The sequence below is a fragment of the Malus domestica genome, chromosome 09 (genome assembly GCF_042453785.1).
Source record: "Malus domestica chromosome 09, GDT2T_hap1".
In the NCBI taxonomy this organism is placed as follows: domain Eukaryota; kingdom Viridiplantae; phylum Streptophyta; class Magnoliopsida; order Rosales; family Rosaceae; genus Malus; species Malus domestica.
In genome coordinates this window covers 711,019-727,726 of record NC_091669.1, presented here as the reverse complement: position 1 = coordinate 727,726, position 16,708 = coordinate 711,019, and the positions used below count along the sequence as shown (strand labels likewise).

At 37.6% G+C, this 16,708-nt stretch overlaps 4 protein-coding genes across 5 annotated transcripts; 2 read left to right on the top strand and 2 right to left on the bottom strand.

Annotated features, from left to right (window-relative positions):
* Positions 1 to 587: 587 nt before the first annotated feature.
* Positions 588 to 5,352, bottom strand: LOC114826856 (sulfite oxidase). Its single transcript, XM_029107637.2, has 12 exons — positions 4,753 to 5,352; positions 4,553 to 4,668; positions 4,191 to 4,253; positions 4,061 to 4,097; positions 3,874 to 3,955; positions 3,586 to 3,704; positions 3,404 to 3,499; positions 3,176 to 3,286; positions 2,974 to 3,075; positions 2,746 to 2,793; positions 2,104 to 2,319; positions 588 to 1,021 (listed from the first exon to the last, which is right to left on the bottom strand). Exons 1-12 carry the CDS (start codon positions 4,825 to 4,827, stop codon positions 905 to 907), a joined length of 1,182 nt encoding a protein of 393 aa, XP_028963470.2. The 5' UTR covers positions 4,828 to 5,352; the 3' UTR covers positions 588 to 904.
* Positions 5,353 to 8,242: 2,890 nt separating this feature from the next.
* Positions 8,243 to 11,172, bottom strand: LOC103411296 (plastoglobule-localized metallopeptidase 48, chloroplastic). 2 transcript variants are annotated; one of them, XR_011584048.1, is made up of 9 exons: positions 10,656 to 11,172; positions 10,188 to 10,245; positions 10,029 to 10,096; positions 9,739 to 9,918; positions 9,536 to 9,632; positions 9,325 to 9,434; positions 9,094 to 9,227; positions 8,722 to 9,005; positions 8,243 to 8,682 (listed from the first exon to the last, which is right to left on the bottom strand). XR_011584048.1 is itself a non-coding variant. In XM_029107636.2 (9 exons), exons 1-8 carry the CDS (start codon positions 10,887 to 10,889, stop codon positions 8,828 to 8,830), a joined length of 1,059 nt encoding a protein of 352 aa, XP_028963469.2. In that variant the 5' UTR covers positions 10,890 to 11,172; the 3' UTR covers positions 8,243 to 8,574; positions 8,824 to 8,827. The 2 variants fall into 2 exon arrangements, 1 of the variants encoding a protein (XP_028963469.2); XM_029107636.2 differs by having other exon boundaries at positions 8,243 to 8,574; positions 8,824 to 9,005.
* A 703-nt stretch (positions 11,173 to 11,875) lies between these two features.
* LOC103428992 (transcription and mRNA export factor ENY2) lies at positions 11,876 to 14,631 on the top strand. Its single transcript, XM_008367134.4, has 5 exons — positions 11,876 to 12,053; positions 12,278 to 12,365; positions 12,486 to 12,580; positions 13,336 to 13,412; positions 14,328 to 14,631. Coding segments are annotated over exons 1-5 (336 nt in total). The 5' UTR covers positions 11,876 to 12,051; the 3' UTR covers positions 14,402 to 14,631.
* A 487-nt stretch (positions 14,632 to 15,118) lies between these two features.
* Positions 15,119 to 16,537, top strand: LOC103429101 (agamous-like MADS-box protein AGL19). Its single transcript, XM_070805088.1, has 2 exons — positions 15,119 to 15,664; positions 16,055 to 16,537. The coding sequence occupies exons 1-2, from the start codon at positions 15,158 to 15,160 to the stop codon at positions 16,535 to 16,537; spliced, it is 990 nt and encodes a 329-aa protein (XP_070661189.1). The 5' UTR covers positions 15,119 to 15,157.
* Positions 16,538 to 16,708: the final 171 nt, after the last annotated feature.

Sequence of the window (16,708 nt, the reverse complement as noted above, 5' to 3'; positions counted from 1 at the left end):
TATCCACTTCTTTTAGAGGAGAGCAACTAATATGACACACATGTCATATTTAGAACAAGCCACTACGATAACAATGTACCCACAATCCTTATAAATTCAGACCCTAACCATTTTAAAGTCCAAGAGCTCAGGCATATTATATATCAATTGGATCGTTTGAGAGCATGCGGACTTTTAGTGGTTATTAATATGGCAGACAAACCGTCGTGTCATGGAAGAAAATAAAAGACCCAAAGCAGACTGCTGACGAGAGAGAATAGGACAGACTTGACGATTGAAAGTGTGGAATTTTATGGTTTGATGGAGAAGGGAACCACTTGGGGAGTGGGGAATGATTAATTATTAATGATTTGATTAATCAAAAGGGATTAGTGATAAACTCTTGATAATCTCCCTTCATCTTCAATCATTAACGTTGATTCCACACTTTGTTCACACTCGTGGCTGTCGCTGTTGTCGTCTCTCTTTCCCACTAAGCATGTGTGCGTAGACTTTTAAATTTAGACTTAGTCAATGTAATACTTTAAAAAAACACACACAGCGAGAGAGAGTTTCAAATCCGAAATGCGTGAGTAAAAAACAACATATTATCCACTAAGATGCTGGACCGCATTGCTTTGATTAATCAAGCAATTATCTTCAAAACAAAGTAAGTTTACGATTCGTATTTCTGTCTTATGTGCCCGGATTCAACAGATTAGTCGAACCAGATTTGAGGATCGATCCATGACAACGCATGGCCGAAACTCAGAGACGAACAACAACTAAGTGTTCAAGGCAAACCCCGTAAAAGTCTAAACAACAAGAGCACGCTACACACATTTTATTACTTCACACGTCGAAATCCCTGATCGAGGTAAAACCAGATTCAGTCAGCTACTTTCTTCAGTTTCTTGAACCTGGTTTATAAACTTGAGTGACCAACTCGAACCTGTACCCGATGCCATGAAGTGTTCAGTATCCCTCTCAAGTTCCAGATGTCTTCCACTTTTTCTGGTTGGACGTTCGCAGCTGAATCCACCTGCCAAACAACGGCACGGAAGATCATGACAAGTGAAAATTGTAGGCAAGGCAACGATACAAACATAATACAGTTCCCAGAAGAGTAACGCTCTATACACAATTTTTGTTCACAGAAAAATTAGAGAAGTAATCTATTTCGCTACATCATTCATTTGATTCGGTAAAAAAGCACTATTGAGTCCAGACATGTGAACAAATAATTCTATGTTCAAATGCGTGAACAGAACTTAAGTCATGAACTCCTGAAAGTCTACCAAAAGGTCATGTTCACAGAGTATTTTAGAAACGCAGCCAAGAAGAAAATAAGGGCATGTTTGGTATCCTATAGTATTTCTGTGAGTAATGGTAGGTAGACTAACTGTTTAGACCAATTTGCAAACTATGTGATGTGTCATCAATAAAAAATAAGCACATAAATCAACACTTAAAGTAATAATCCAATCATCAACAATCACGTCATATGGTTTACAAAATATGGTTTAAATAGATGGTCTCCCTAGTATTACCCTACCGGAGACCAATGCAAAGTCATATATACCAACTTTGAAACATGTGATTGATATATGTTTATAATAAGCTTTAGATCCATATAAATTATGTAGCTTTACCGCCCATGTGATTTCTAATGTTATTCTTGTTTATATAAACATCTAAGAAACTTGTCATAAAGGACAGCTTGCTGTTGGTCTTTATAAAAAAGATTATATATGATCCTGTAGCTAGCATTCTGCTAATTATTTAAAAGAGAGTTCATTGACCTCTGAGAATTTCTCCACCAGAAACTTTATGTTCATACGTTTTAGTTGGCAATAAGGGCGATGTGGATGGATGATTTTGGAGATGACTGTCCAACCAGTGATCAAACCCATTGGCAGATTATGGTTTCCAGAAATGGGCTAGTATAAACGTCGAGACCAAAACTTAGCCAGCCTTTTAATTCATTTATGTCATTTATGATATGGGCTATTTTAGATTGTATGCATCCTATTCACAGAAAATGATTTTCAGGACTAGATATCAATGATGCATATGAGCTTTCTAGTTGAGAAAATTTCATCACGGTAAATAAAGTAATCATACTGCTTTTGCAACAATCTCGGTGTTCTGTTGGACATCAGCCATGGCCTCGAAAAGCACCCATGCCCATTTATCACTGCTTGTGTGCTCTGAAATGTATGGGATGCCCGTTCTCTGATATCGAGAAGCTTCTATCCAGGTTTTGCCACCATCAACAGACACATCTACTCTCTCAATGCCACGGCCACCTCCTGATGCCGCATACCCAGTAATTTTTACCTGTACAATACATGTTTTAAAATGATTAAAAATGTGATAAACCATTAATGGATAAAGCCCCACGATGTCAGTTATTGTGGCAGCATCTCCATGGTCGAGCTTTAGAATATGATAAAAAATAAAGAGGGAGGAATCATATCTTAATAAAAATTCACATCATTTGACAAGGTCGGAGGAAAGGAGTGCAATGCCTTAAATGGTGGAAATGAACCACATAATCATTGTGGTCACTTCATGGTGAGACAGAACAACATCCAAATCAGAACATATTTTTAATGATTGAGTGCTAGTGAACTGATTTAAATGTGGCCAACACTACAATGATGGAGATGAACGCACATACCATAATCCAAGTAAAGGGTAAAAAAGACATATTCAAATGCATCGAAGAGAAAGAAAAAAAATGAAATTAGCATATGAACTAACCTTTCCAGGCTTTATCGCATTCACATCCTCTAGAGAACAAATTGCACACTGCCAATCAGCATAGTCATAAGTTAGTAAAATAGGAATACATAGAAAAACTGTAAGACAAACTGAGTATGAATGTTGCACCTATGATATTCTAAAGGGTTATGACAATTTGTATATACACAATATAGCACAATAAGCGCATACTCCAAGTACTCTAGCAGGAGTAGCAAATGTCCCTACCTGGACGGGAAAATCCATTTGCGGCCTTCTGGTTGACCAATCAATGTTATCCCAGTTCACCGAGGGAGGAAACATTTTGTAATCTTTTTGCATAAAGAAACCCTACAAGATTGTGATGCATTCGAATCATATAAAACTGTGTGAAAGGAAGAAAGAAAAAATGAATGATCGATAAGAATTAATTGAAGAATCTATTTCTAACCTGACACTCCTCGGCAATTACATTAATAGAGTCAAGCCATTTAACCGATCGGGCACCAATGACACCAGGGACAATCACACGCAATGGATAGCCATGATCCCTGTTAAGGGTCTTTGACATGATCAAAGAATATGAACCCAACATGAGCTTTTATGAATATCATGTGCCAAAACCTGAATAGCATAACGTTAGGAAAGACGAGCAAAACATCCACTTTGCTAAACTTACGTCTCCATTCATCTCATAAGCAAGTAAAACATCTGCTTCTGGGTTTGTGGCTTGAATTAGAGGGATTGAAGCCTTGTAGGGGCCTCCATTTTCCTCCTACAATTTAAGGTCATTACTACAGCAAACAGAATGAGCATACAACAGAAAAGTCTCAGATGAAAAGTAAATAACCATGTCCGCACCTTACACTTATCAACGCTTACAAATTCGACATGTTTTCCACCTGATTTTGTGGCACCTGTCAACTTAGGTATTCCAACGAGTTCAAGAACATCAGCCAGTTTTGCACCACCCCAGACAGCTGTAATAATTTGAAAGAGTTATACCAAAAGCATATACTTTAGCTTGGTTATCTCTGACACTATATCATAGAAAAATATATGAGTTGTTATCGCTGAAGTTTATGATACTTCGTACTCAACGAGAGAGATTGAAGCTGAAATTTATACACACAAAAAAGAGCAACAAACCATTTCCTATAGCAGAAACATCCCAACCTACTCCCTTGACGGTCCGGGTTTTGCTCATAGCTGTCCTTCTATTACCTGCACACTGCAGCCAATATATACACCAATCAAACCCCATCACACCATCACATTCGATTCGAATAACAGCATAATTGCTCCAAATCCAAATGCACAAGCACGCACAACGTACCTGTAACGTGGCAGTCACAAGATACTTGGGAAGCGCCCTGCAAAATTCAATTTCTTTGTAACAAGCAAATACTGATAGGAAAACACATGTACGGGATTATATGTATCATTCCAAAGTGCCATGAACTCACCTGATATCTTTCATAAAGAGCTGTTTGGGATTTTCTACTAATCCGGTGAAGGAAACTGAGTAACTGCTTGGCAAACAGGTTGCAGAATGAGTTAGAATCACTGTTCTAAAAATCCCCGCCCCTAAGCGGCTGGCCACCGTCCCGATTTGAGGGGTTGTTTGGTGGTTAGGATTGGATTGAATATGATAACTCATAAGGTGAATGAAGAAACTTATCCCTTCTAATCCTAACACGGGATTGGAAGGGATAAGTTTCCTAGGCGAGTAATCCGTTTCTTCCTTCAACATAGTTTAAGTACAGTACGTTATCCAATCCAATCCTAGGCACCAAACAAGGTCGAAAGATATGCGATTGTGAAGGACCTGTGGATGTCGTCGATGACGGGAATAGGACCGTGATTTCGCTTGTAGAAGAAATCGACGGGAGTGACGTACGACGAAGCCAGAGCGGAACGCGGCGGCTCCGCATTGAAAGGTTCCTGCAACTCATTTTTCCACTGATTTTTTTAGTTTTCCGATCAATTAATTTTCGTAAAAAATCAAGGAAATGAAATTAAACTGGCCTTGGAATTGATTTGGAGGCTGGGATGTCGAGGTGGCTCCAGCGAGTAATCCGACGGCCCTCGAACGCCAGGCATTCTTCTTCTTCTTCTACCTATTGCTTACAGAGGAGAGGGAGACGGACACAGAAAATTCTGAATATGATTCCACTGAGCTTCTTGGGAATGGTGACGTTGTTGCCGAGGGAATAGAATTCTCCCCTCTTTTTTTTCACGGGAGATTTTTAGTGTAGCCGTAGGTAATACATCACTTGTCACTATACATTATAGTATGTTAAAAAATTAATTAACTAAAAATATAAAAAATTTACAACTTACATAAAAACAACTGATGTACTACTTATATCCTCGTCACAATAAAAAAATTTCTTCATATTTACATCTCCTCGCTTTTTTGTATTATTGTCTCAATAAAAAAAATAATATAAAATATTAACATGCTTAAACCGTAACCGTTCAAATAGAATAAAAGAAAATGAAAGAGATATTAGGAGAGAAAATTATCCTTCTCCGTTGTTGAGAGTGAGTGAGTGAGAGAGAGAGAGCATTTGTTTGGACTTGGTGGCGTTTGCTGTGTTTGGGCCCGGAGGTCCAAAATTGGACTTGTAAAACAAGGTCCGAAACCGGTTTTTTATCATTCATTTGACGTGGACCCGCCTCTAAAACCGTTGGCGCCTTTTGTTTCCCAAAAGCAATATTTGTTGGGTGATAACTTAAATCTAAAACTACAGAGTTCTGATGGTGAACCAAAAAATTAAGAAAATTATTATTATACCCCTTCAAGCATAATAATTAAAAAATAATTAAAAAAGGGGTCATTAAAGTAATTTAACACAAATAAGTTTTTGTTATGTTTTTTTCTTCTAAACTTCACAGCCATATCACCCCATCAATACTAACTCACTCTCTCTCACAAATTTGCACCCCACGTCTACTTTTCTTTCCACTTTTTCAAACTTCTCCGATCCACTAATTTTTATTCCATAATTTGACATTAATTAAGCTTTATTCTTTACTTTAAATCACACAGTGTGTGTGTACTGCATCTGGTGTTAATAAAGAGAAGGAATTAATTTGATTAAAAGGGGTGATCCTACCATTTTTGTATGTGTAGGAAATGTTCGGAATATCCTAAATTAATTTTAGGAAACATGTGGTGCGACAAGAATGACTCGAGTTTTGGATTATAATGAATATTTCAAAACTTCTCAGGATCAATTTGAAATCGTGGATTATATATATAACCCATGTTTTCAAATTGATTTTGAGAATGTTTACAAGATTCATTATAAGTCAAAATTTGAGTCATTCTCGTCATACCACTTGTTTCCTAAAATTAAGTTAGGACATTTTGGCTTATAGTGAATCTAGTAAAAATTCTCAAAATAGATTTGAAAACGTGAGTTATAACTCATAGTTTTTGTGAAAAAAAAAAAGTTTTGGAAAATATCTTGCATGCAAGCAAAGAGTAATGTTAAAAATGGGTGATTAATGGGTTGACCCGTTAATCACCAGACTGGGTTGACCCGTTAATCACCAGACCCGTTTATCACCCACCCGAATACTAATTTTAACGAGTTGGGTGAAAAATGCCAGCTCTAATGTTGCAAGACATTTGGATGTACCCCTACCATGTTTTAGTTTCCAAAACTATTTTTTATTGATTTTTAAAGTTGGAAAAGTGGGAAAATTAATATAACTAATAGTGGGCCCCCAAAAATTTTATGTGGGTCAAAAATCTTTGAAATGTCCTAAATTAATTTTAGGAAACATGTTGTGGGACGAGAATGGTTCGAATTTAAGTTTATAATTAAATTTGAAAAAAAAAATCCTCAAATTGATTTGAAAACGTGAGTTATAAGTTATAACTCACAGTTTTAATGAAAAAAAATTAAAAGTTTTAATTTTAGAAAATATTTTGTGCATGAGCTTAGGAAAATGTTGCAAAACATTTAGATATGATCCTACCATTTATTAGGTCACAAATTTTTTTATAAAGTTAAAAAAAATAGAAAAAATAATACAAACTAAAACTAGGCCTCGAAATATTTTCTTTATGTGTCAAAAATCTTTGGAATGTCCATAATTAATTTTGGTAAACAAGTGGTGCAACATAAATGACTCGAATCTTGGCTTATAATTAATCTTTCAAAAATTCTACAACCTGGCTTGAAAACGCGAGTTATAAATCATAGTTTTTATGAAGAGAAAAAATGAAATCTTTAGTTTTAGGAAATATTTTTCTTGGGAGCTTAGGAAAATGTTGCAAGACCTTTGGATGTGATCCTACTATTTATTAGGTCCCAAAACTATTTTAAACTACTAAAACTAAAAATAGAAAAAAATCATATAAACTACAATTGGGCCCCCAATTTTTTTTTAATATGTTGAAAATATTCGGAAAGTCCTAAATTAATTTTAGTTAACATATGGTGCGACATGAATGACTTGAGTTTAGGTTTATTATTAATCTTGCAAAAATTCTACAAATCGATTATAAAACTTGGGTTATAACTCACAGTTTTTGTGAAATTTTTTTATATTTTAGTTTTAGGAAATTTTTTTCGTGAGAGCTTAGGAAAATGTCGCATGACCTTTTACATGTGATCCGACCATTTATTAGGTCCCAAAACTATTTTTTATTGATTTTTAAATTTTTTTTAAGTGTCGAAAATCTTCGGAATATCCCAAATTAATTTTAAGAAATATGTGGTGCGCCAAGAATGACTTGAAATTTTAGCTTATAATTAATCTTGCAAAAATTCCCAAAAACGATCCAAGTTCAATTTTATTGCCAAAACGCTTTGAAGAAACAACTTGGGCATGGAAATGTGTATGATTTCAAGTTTTCAGCATCCAACTGCTTATTAGCTATCGAAATACAAGTCGATCAAAGTCGATTATTTAGTCGGTATTATTATTCATAGTATTAAACGGCATAAGTTCATCATTCATCTTCCATGTTAAAGTTAAACCCCAAGCTTCCGAGACGTTGGCTGTTGTTGAATAGGTGCCTCCTCGTCGCACAGAACAGGAGTCGGCGGTGTTCCCGTCAGAGGAATTCTGGCATCCGGAGCCGAGGCAGAACGCGGTGGCGGCTTAGGAGGGACGACGTGCGATGGTTGATGAGCTGAAGCACAATCAAGAGGAATGAAGGCGTTCAGAAGGAGAAGGAGAACTAGAGCAGAGTAAAATGCTGGGAAGTGGGAAATGGTGGAAGCCATGCTTGCTAAGGAAACTAACGGGAAATTTGTGTGTGTGTTTTAGTTAACTGAAAGGGCAAGGTATTTATAGGGAAGAAGCTAACTTCATGCGAATCATGCTCCCGAAATTTCGGCTTGAAACAGTGCTAGCAAACAACAAACTTTTCAAACTCTCACTCTTTTCTTGTTTTCCCCTTTCTTCAACACAAAAGTTTCAGTACATAAAAATGTTAGGAGCACATAACGGTCAAAACTGCAGCAGGTTCGACAGAGCGTGCTGAAGAGGCATGTCAAGTAATTCTACAAGTAAAAATTTGTGATACAACAAAGAAAGGAGTAGACGATGTATATACAGTTTATTTATCCGAAACAAGAAGAATCAGCGAGCCTGACTCCGTCCAGTGATTACCAAATAAAATGTTTATGATTTATAAACAACCTAACTGTATGACTTGAGAACCTATATGTATATGACTTTTGCACAAGATGGACAGGCGAAAGTACTCAGCTTACGAGTTATCGTGCATCTTCAGTCTCTAGAATTTAGTTGCAGCAAGACTTTTAAAGCAGATGAAGTCTTAGCACATCCCTGAGTTCTTTGACATGAGAAGCACACAGAGGGCTACAAAAATGAAACGGAAAGGAGAAACTTAACATATATAACAAACAAAGACGTCTTACAAAACGAAAGTAGAACACAACGTGCATGCCAAAGTTGATTGGTCGTGTCCTAAATTCCATGGTTAATTTGTAATCTGAAACTAGAAACCTAAATTTTTTTTCCCCTTTTGGACGTGTCCTAAATTCTCCGTGAGACTATATATTCAAAAGACAAGTACAGCGGAAATGAAACAGAGAAAAGAAGCGACACCTTTTCATGGTACTATGGATTTTGACTTTATCTTTCCAGGTGTTGTTAACCCTTTCTTTGCACCAGCAACTCGTGTTGCCTGGTTCAGAAGGGTTTTGTAATCTTGACTTCTTGACCATTCATCAATTTCACGAGCACGTAGAACCGGCAGAGGATGTGAAAGTTGCCTCGTTTGAGCATTTCTGGACAGCATGAGAGCTTGAGTTAAAACAGGCAAATCTAACATGTACCTAACCTAACAAAGGGTGATAAACGTATGCTGTCACTGACCTTATATACCACCCCACAGGGTTTGAAGAAGCTTTGTCGTAGGAGCGAGCTTGTTCCAAAAATGCATCCACATTTAGTTGATCAGCCAGAGATGGGCAGCCCCCAGCTAATTTCATTAGAACAGAGACGACCACCTCTTGTGGGCACATCAAAATGGATATCAGGTATCAAGATAACCAATATGAAACAACTAGTTTATTCGAAAACATGTAGCTTCCAGAGGTTGTATACCTTTGGGTCTTGTGCAACAAGAAGAGCTGCACGATCACAAGTTAGCTCGGCTGCTCGAAGCCAACGAAATAACTGTTCTTCTAACCTCTGAGCAATCATCCCACCAAGCCCTATGAATAACACAAGTATTCAAACGTATCAAACACAATGAATGAATGAAACGTAACACAAGTAACCTAAAAACGTTAACTGAGGATATTAAGTATCAAACCAGGTATTGTATAAGCTCCGAGGGTAAGAATATTTGCAAACGTAAGCCACACACCATGGTCGCATTTCAAATGACCCAACTCATGAGCCAAAACAGCCTAATTTCAAGTTAAACAGCAGAAGTTAACTGAGAACCGAGAAATGATAAGGGTAACACTTTAAAACACAAAGTAAACAATTAAAATCCAAGAGATAACTAATCACCTGCAGCTCTTCTCGTGTCAAAAGCTCCACGAGGCTAGTATGAACAACAACAAACGGCTTTTTACCACTTATTGCTAAAGTATACGCATTTGGTACAGGACTTTGACGAACATATAAATCAGGAGCATCTATGTTGAGAATCTCCGCGGCCTCCACCATCAACTGATGTAGGCCAGAAAGCTGATAAAAAGAAAGGAAATTCATAAGCTGATGACATTAACTTTAATGCAGAACCTGGACTTGCAAAAGAAGAACAAGTTTTCCGCTTATATTTTCCGCAACTGGACAACCTGATCTTTCGAAACAAGAAGGGACGTTCCGATGTTCTCAAGAAGCATGACTTGCTCTGCAACAGATCCTGCAATGCTCATAAAATAATATATGCACAAATTAGTAAACAAACACCATTTTACACAAGTTTAATCCTACCCAAATTGGATGGATATTACCTAGCAGAATCTTTCCAAACTCATTCAATCCCGGAATCGCTCTCAAAATCAGCGTGTTCTGCAGAAAAAGTTGATAAATTTACACTCAGATGCTAATCATAATATAATTAACCACCAAAAACAATCTTTTGTGCATAGCTTGCGTCCTTTCTTTTAATCTGAAGATACAAATGCAAGTATAAAAATGAACATACAATATACATGCATGTTTTTGACATCTTCTGAAAGAGAGTGTTTTTGCACAACCAAAAGCACTTTTGACTACGATTGGATGATAACTTAAAAGAGCATTAGTTCGTAGAAGCACTTTCGAGAAAAGAACCTCCAACACAATACTGTTTGGAGAAGCACTTGCAACGTTATGCTTCTTCAAAAAGAACTCCCAAGTACTTTTCCAGAAAGCACTTAAATTTTGAATGAAATTTCTACATGTTCATAGTAAAAAAGCACTTTCCAGTAAAATCGCACCTGTTTATCCAGAGGGTGCCGAAAATCATCGGCATCGAGGTTGCTAAACACAACGGAGGCAGCTCTGCACACAGGACCTCTAATTCCAACTCTCCGGTACTTCTTGACGGCGGCGAATTCGACGGTGGGCGAACCGAACCGCAAATGATCCGAAGCCACGGAGCTAAAACTAAGAGAACTAGGGTTCTGCGTCAGGCAGAGGGAAGAGATCCAGGGCGCGGCGGCGGAAGCCATGGAAGCGCAGAGACGGAGCCTCAGGAAAGCAACTGCGGAGGAGAATATTAAAATCTAAACTCCATGTTTGCTGATTAGGGAGGTCTAATTGGAGGGATTGGGCATGCGTTGTACAGACCTCCACCGATTGTACGATTGTGTCCACAGCCGTTCTTATGGTGGTCCTTCGGCGCCATTTCGCTTTCGTTGACCGGTGTTCGTGATTTTTTATCCCGGGTAGGGTTAAAGACGGTAAAAAGTCACTAAAAAAGGGGTAGAAAACCAGGCCGAAAAAGAAGAAGAGGGATGATTAACCCACCCCACTGTTTTATATTTCTCCACCCATCTTTTAATAAAAAAATTTAATACCAAATTTACTCTTTTGTAAAATGACATCTAAGACCAAAGAAAAGAAAAATCCCTACCATGTAGGTTGATAGGTTCGTTCTTCTCCATCTTCTAGAACAACCCACCTCTCTAAATCTTTAAAAAAATCAAGTCCCCAATACCTTTGGCCATTTTAATTTGATATGTTTGTTTTTGTTGTCAGTACCAACAAACAGCCTTGAAAACTGGGATAAAGGCTTGTTTGTCCACAATCCACATATCGATCGTTGTGGTAGGCGCAAATGAAGTGGAACAAGGTGTTTTTGGGGTGGGTGGCATGCTGGAGGATGGAGAAGACGTCAAGAATTGTGTAAAATGTATTGTATAGATGCGATCCTCGTTGTGCATCTTGATCAATTGAATCGTGTATTTGTAGATTTTGTTTTACTCAATAAAAATCAAAATAAAAAGAATTTCAATATAAAGTTATTTTAGGAATAATCGTTGATGGGAATATAACACTTCAAGTTTTTAACTTTTTGTGATGAATGAGATTATAAAGTGGGTGAGGAAATAAGACACTAGAGTGGGTCTAGTAGTATTCAAGAAGAAATAAATTGTGATCAGAGCCCAGCCCAATATAATTCGATAAGAAAGGGCCCATGGGCCCAATATTAAACCTGCATCACAGTTTGACTGTAGGAGACGAAATCGTTAATTTGCAGTTTAACCAGTCTGAGATGTTCGTTCGTTAACCATCATCAATAATCCTGATCAATCAATCAATCTACTTTCCTCCTTCAAGTCGCAGAGTGTTCGACGGCCGAGATTTACTTGGTCTCCGATTCCTAAGACCATGTCAGTCCCCTACCCTGAGCTCAGCTAACTAGGGCTTTTAATGCTTTCGTGGAAAAAACTTTCCCGGGAAAAAAATTAATGAATTAAAATTTTAGCAAATTTTGTGGGTTTTATACGATTTTATTATTTGTGGGGTTTTTTTTTTAATTTGTATTTTGCAATTTTTGTGTGAAAAAGAACGGATTTTTAGTGTAATTTTCTTCATATTTTGTTGGAAAATTAAGGAGGAAATCTGTGAATCGTCCACCGACGCCGGATGTTGCAGAAAATCAAGAAAAAGAGCCCACTCGTCAAGAGCTTATCAACATCGAGGTGCGGTGTTTTATTTTAATTTAATTAATTGTTATAGTTATTTATTTCTTTTTTGGAACTGGGGGGTTGATTTTAGATTATTCCGGTTTCTGGTTCGAATTTACTGCCTGGTTTTTACAGTTGATTGAGAGCGGGGAAAAGGAGAGGTTAATGGAGCTTCTGAGGGAAAGGCTGATAGAGTGCGGGTGGAAGGATGAAATGAAAGCTCTTTGCAGGTATTTCTTTGATCCATTCATAAATTACTGTATGGAAATTCAGTAAACATCAATGTTTTGTTGTTTGATTAGTAATTTCGAGGTTGATGTGGGTTAGGCGAGTTGACCTGGATAGTGTTCCCGCCCTCCTGCACCCAAGTTCGAATCACCCTCCCCCCAAACCAGTGTAGTTTAGAATATATATCGTCTTGTCATATGAACCTGAAGGTGCTGGACAATTGGAAATCTTTTAAAATGCGCCCTCACTGGATTTGTGATGCATCAAAAGTATGACATTTGTTAGAAATTCAACAAACCCGGTTACAATGTTGGTCAATTTAGGCAACACTCGTAAATTTACCCAGGCTTCATTGCCATGCACTCAGACAAGATTGTTTTGAGGTCATGGTGGTATTTACTCTACAAGGCAACCGATTTTGACTGAGTTCCGCATTCTTCCCTTTGGAGGTTGCGGCATGGTCCTAGGGGCTCGATGGTTGTGTAAGCTGAATCTTGTCTTTGGGTTTACGGCAACCTCGATATTATAATTGTATGCAAAAGCCAACTGTTCTAGCCTTGATGTCTGCAAATGGAATCGGATGCTAAGATAGCTTCGGTCATGAACTATTTGATAACTCGTACATCGAATCATCCATTACTTTCTATGTTGCAAAATCGTTTCTGTATATATACCATAATGTTTTTCAGGCACTCAACCAAGTGTTCACATATCAAGGTTGCTAATTGAGCATCTTTTAATATCTTTTTATCGTTAGGGCGTTTATAAAGAAAAAGGGGAGGAACAATGTTACAGTTGATGATCTTGTACATGTAATGACCCCAAAGGGCAGAGGTAACCCTTTCTTTCATTCATCATATTCTTCTGATTGTCTCAGACTCACAATGATTTGCATAAAAGGCCTTGTTTGTCTACATAATTTGCTAAAAATATCATCTTCGTGGAAAACTTCCACGTCTTATTTTACCAATTCTCCTATGGCATACTGTGTTTGGTGTGCGTAATGCAAAGGTAGTATTGAGAGTATAATAGATGATGGTGTCTTCATGGGAGTAGGTAGCATGATGGATGGTGTGGGAGTAGTTGGACGTCTCTGTAAAAATGGGCTGGTGGTGTTCGTGAGGGAGTATGGATTGTCTAGATGATGGTGTTTTTGAGCATTTGTAATGAAGTCGGGTGGGTGGTGCAGGTCAGAGTGGTAGTCTCGTATTCTGTAGAATAGGTGGGTTAGGAAGCTACAAGCCCGCAGTTGTGGGTTTTGTCAGAGCCAGGGAAGGTGGTTTTCTGGACCTTGTGGTCATGGTGTGGCTGTTTTCTTGTGATGCTGATCATCAGGGTCATTAAAACCCCTTCACTGTAGCTCGAGCGAGGTTTCTGTTTAGGCATTACTAATACTACACTTATCCTCCGTAGTCAAAATTAATCGGTTCCTTCATAATGTTATCCTCTCTATAAGTGAGACTGAGCTTCATCTGGGAAAATGAAATGAAACAGACCGTACGTATATTGACAATCAAGGAAAGTAGTCTTGGAATTAAAAGAGATTCAAGTTACCTGGATCTCATTGGACCTTGACATACTTTCATCCAGCTTCATGTGAACCAGATGTTAATCCCCCGTTTGCCAATTAGTACTCACTTCTTTGTACCTTCGAATCGGTTGATCTCACTGTTTAAATTTGCCATATATTTCTTTTTCCATTGTGTTGCTCTAACAATTGTAAGTTTGTCTCGGCTCTTTTCCACACAGCCTCCGTCCCCGATTCCGTGAAGGCGGAGCTTTTGCAAAGAATTCGTACATTTCTCGTGTCAGCAGCTCTTTGATGCACCGTGTGGTTCCTGATTGTGACAATCGAGGGATATGGTGATGATGGTGGTGGTGATGGAGAAGCTTTTTCTGAATGAAACTCACTAGTGAATAGCTTGGAGGGCGGCGGGAGTCAACTTTTTTTTTTTTTTTTTTTTTCCTGGGAGAATTGTATAATTAATTGATGTTATGCAAAAGCAGCTTAAACTAACATTTATATTTTCTATTAAGTTTCTACATTTATCAAGTTTATCATGGAAAATCCATCCATGGAGATGCCTCAAACTTCTAATTTGTTTGATAAACACATAAACTCTAAATTGAGCGTTCAAAAACGAAATTTGGACGTACAAAAAACCTCTTTAAATTCACAAGAGTATTTTTGACCGTTATATGGTGATTGTAAATTGAGTGTTCAGAAACGAAATTTAGGTTTACAAAAAATCTCTTTACATATGTTCACAAGAATATTTTTGATGGTCGTATGGTGATTGTATTAGATAAATGTAATAAATATTGTAGTCAACTCCTTAATTAATGGTGGATGTTAGAATAAGAAAGAATGAAGATTTGGTATCTCGAAGAATTTTTTTTGGTGATTAATCAATGATTAATGTATCAGTAAAGAAAGTAAAACAATAAAAATCAATCAGAAAGATTTTGTTACCTTTTTTTGTGATAAAAGGAAATCTCAAATCTCTTATATAAACAACCATGACCTAAAGAACCCTAAAACTCCATTTTTCTGCATCGGTTCAAAAAATAACACTAACATGGGTCGAAGCAAATCAAAGTTACCTTTGGAGTTAATTCCGAACGAACGTTCGCGTAAGGTTACTTTTCGAAAGAGAAGGAACGGATTGTTGAAGAAGGCGGTTGAATTACACACACTTTGTGATGTGAAGGTGTGTACGATCGTTTACGAGAAGAAATCCAAGGGTAAAGTGAGCAGAGCAGCAACGTTCCCTGCGGAATTTAAAGATGTCAAGGAAATAATTGATATGTACAAATCAAATTCATCAAAGGTCAAGAAGGTCCAAAGTTTGGGTGACTTCTATGCCACGCGAACGGTTCAAGTGAAGGAGGAGTTTGGGAAGCTACGCAGCAAGAGCTGTGAAGAGAAGTATCCTGCATGGGAAGATCGTCTCGATGCGTTTTCAGTAGAACAAATGCTCGACCTTTTGAAAAATTTGGAGAACAAAATTGTAGATACTCATAAGATGCATGGCATGATGAAGGAATCAAAGCAAATTGTTGTGCAAGAGACAATACCACCAAAGGTGAGTGCCTTTAATTACCAAATCTTTGTCGAATTTTTGTTTTGTAGTTTTTAGGGCCTCCTTTGACATCTAGGATTATAATTGATCAGATAACTAACCAAATTTGATGTATGTTGAAGGAGGAAATTGTTGTTAACATTCAAATTTTGTTGAAGGTATGGTATATAATTAAGATGGATTAGCCATGAACGAAATTTTTCCGTCATAACAATTTCGTGAAGATTGGACTGGTTTTGGAAGTCGGCATCTGTTTTTTAATTTAGCATGCATGACTTTAGAGAGTTATCAAATCCAATCCAATGCTTAAGACCAAGGTCTAAGCGTTATTAATTAATCAAAGCTGGCAAAACTCGAAATTAACAATAATCTACTTTTTAAAATAATGTGCAGGCCACGTTTAAAAGCAACCGAGAGTATTCTCAGATGCAATCTGCAGGCACATCCTGGGCTAATAACAACAACATTCAGTACATTTGTTCTTCAGCTACTATTTCCAACTCCAACATCAGAACATCTACGTGGGACATTCCTGCGCCATATGGAAATATGGATGGGAACGCAACTTTCTGTAATCCCATGCAGCAGCAGCCATGCATGTACGACTCAATATTTTCAAGTGCTGCATCTCAACAACAAGAGGCAGCAGTCGTTCCAAGTGTTGAAAACCCTAACCCTATTGGCATTGTTCCGTTGAGCGTTTCGTACGATCAGCCAATGCTTTCGCTAACCATGCAGCCGAGTTATCTGGAGTGTCCGATTTCAGCAAGTGCTTTTGGTTTGTCATCCGAATACGATCAACAGTTTGGTGCATTTCAATCACAGCACATGTTTTACGACAACGTATTCTTCGACAACATGGCGCATTTCGAATAAAACAACATTTGGAGGGCTCAGGATTCTCGATCGATGCATGTTTGAGGGTTTTAAAAGTAGATTAAATATTTAAACACTACCATATATCGGCCGGATTTGGTGTTCTGGTTATCTCTTATATATGCAAGTGGTTTAATGGATACTAAAATTATGGGTATTATATATCTGTTA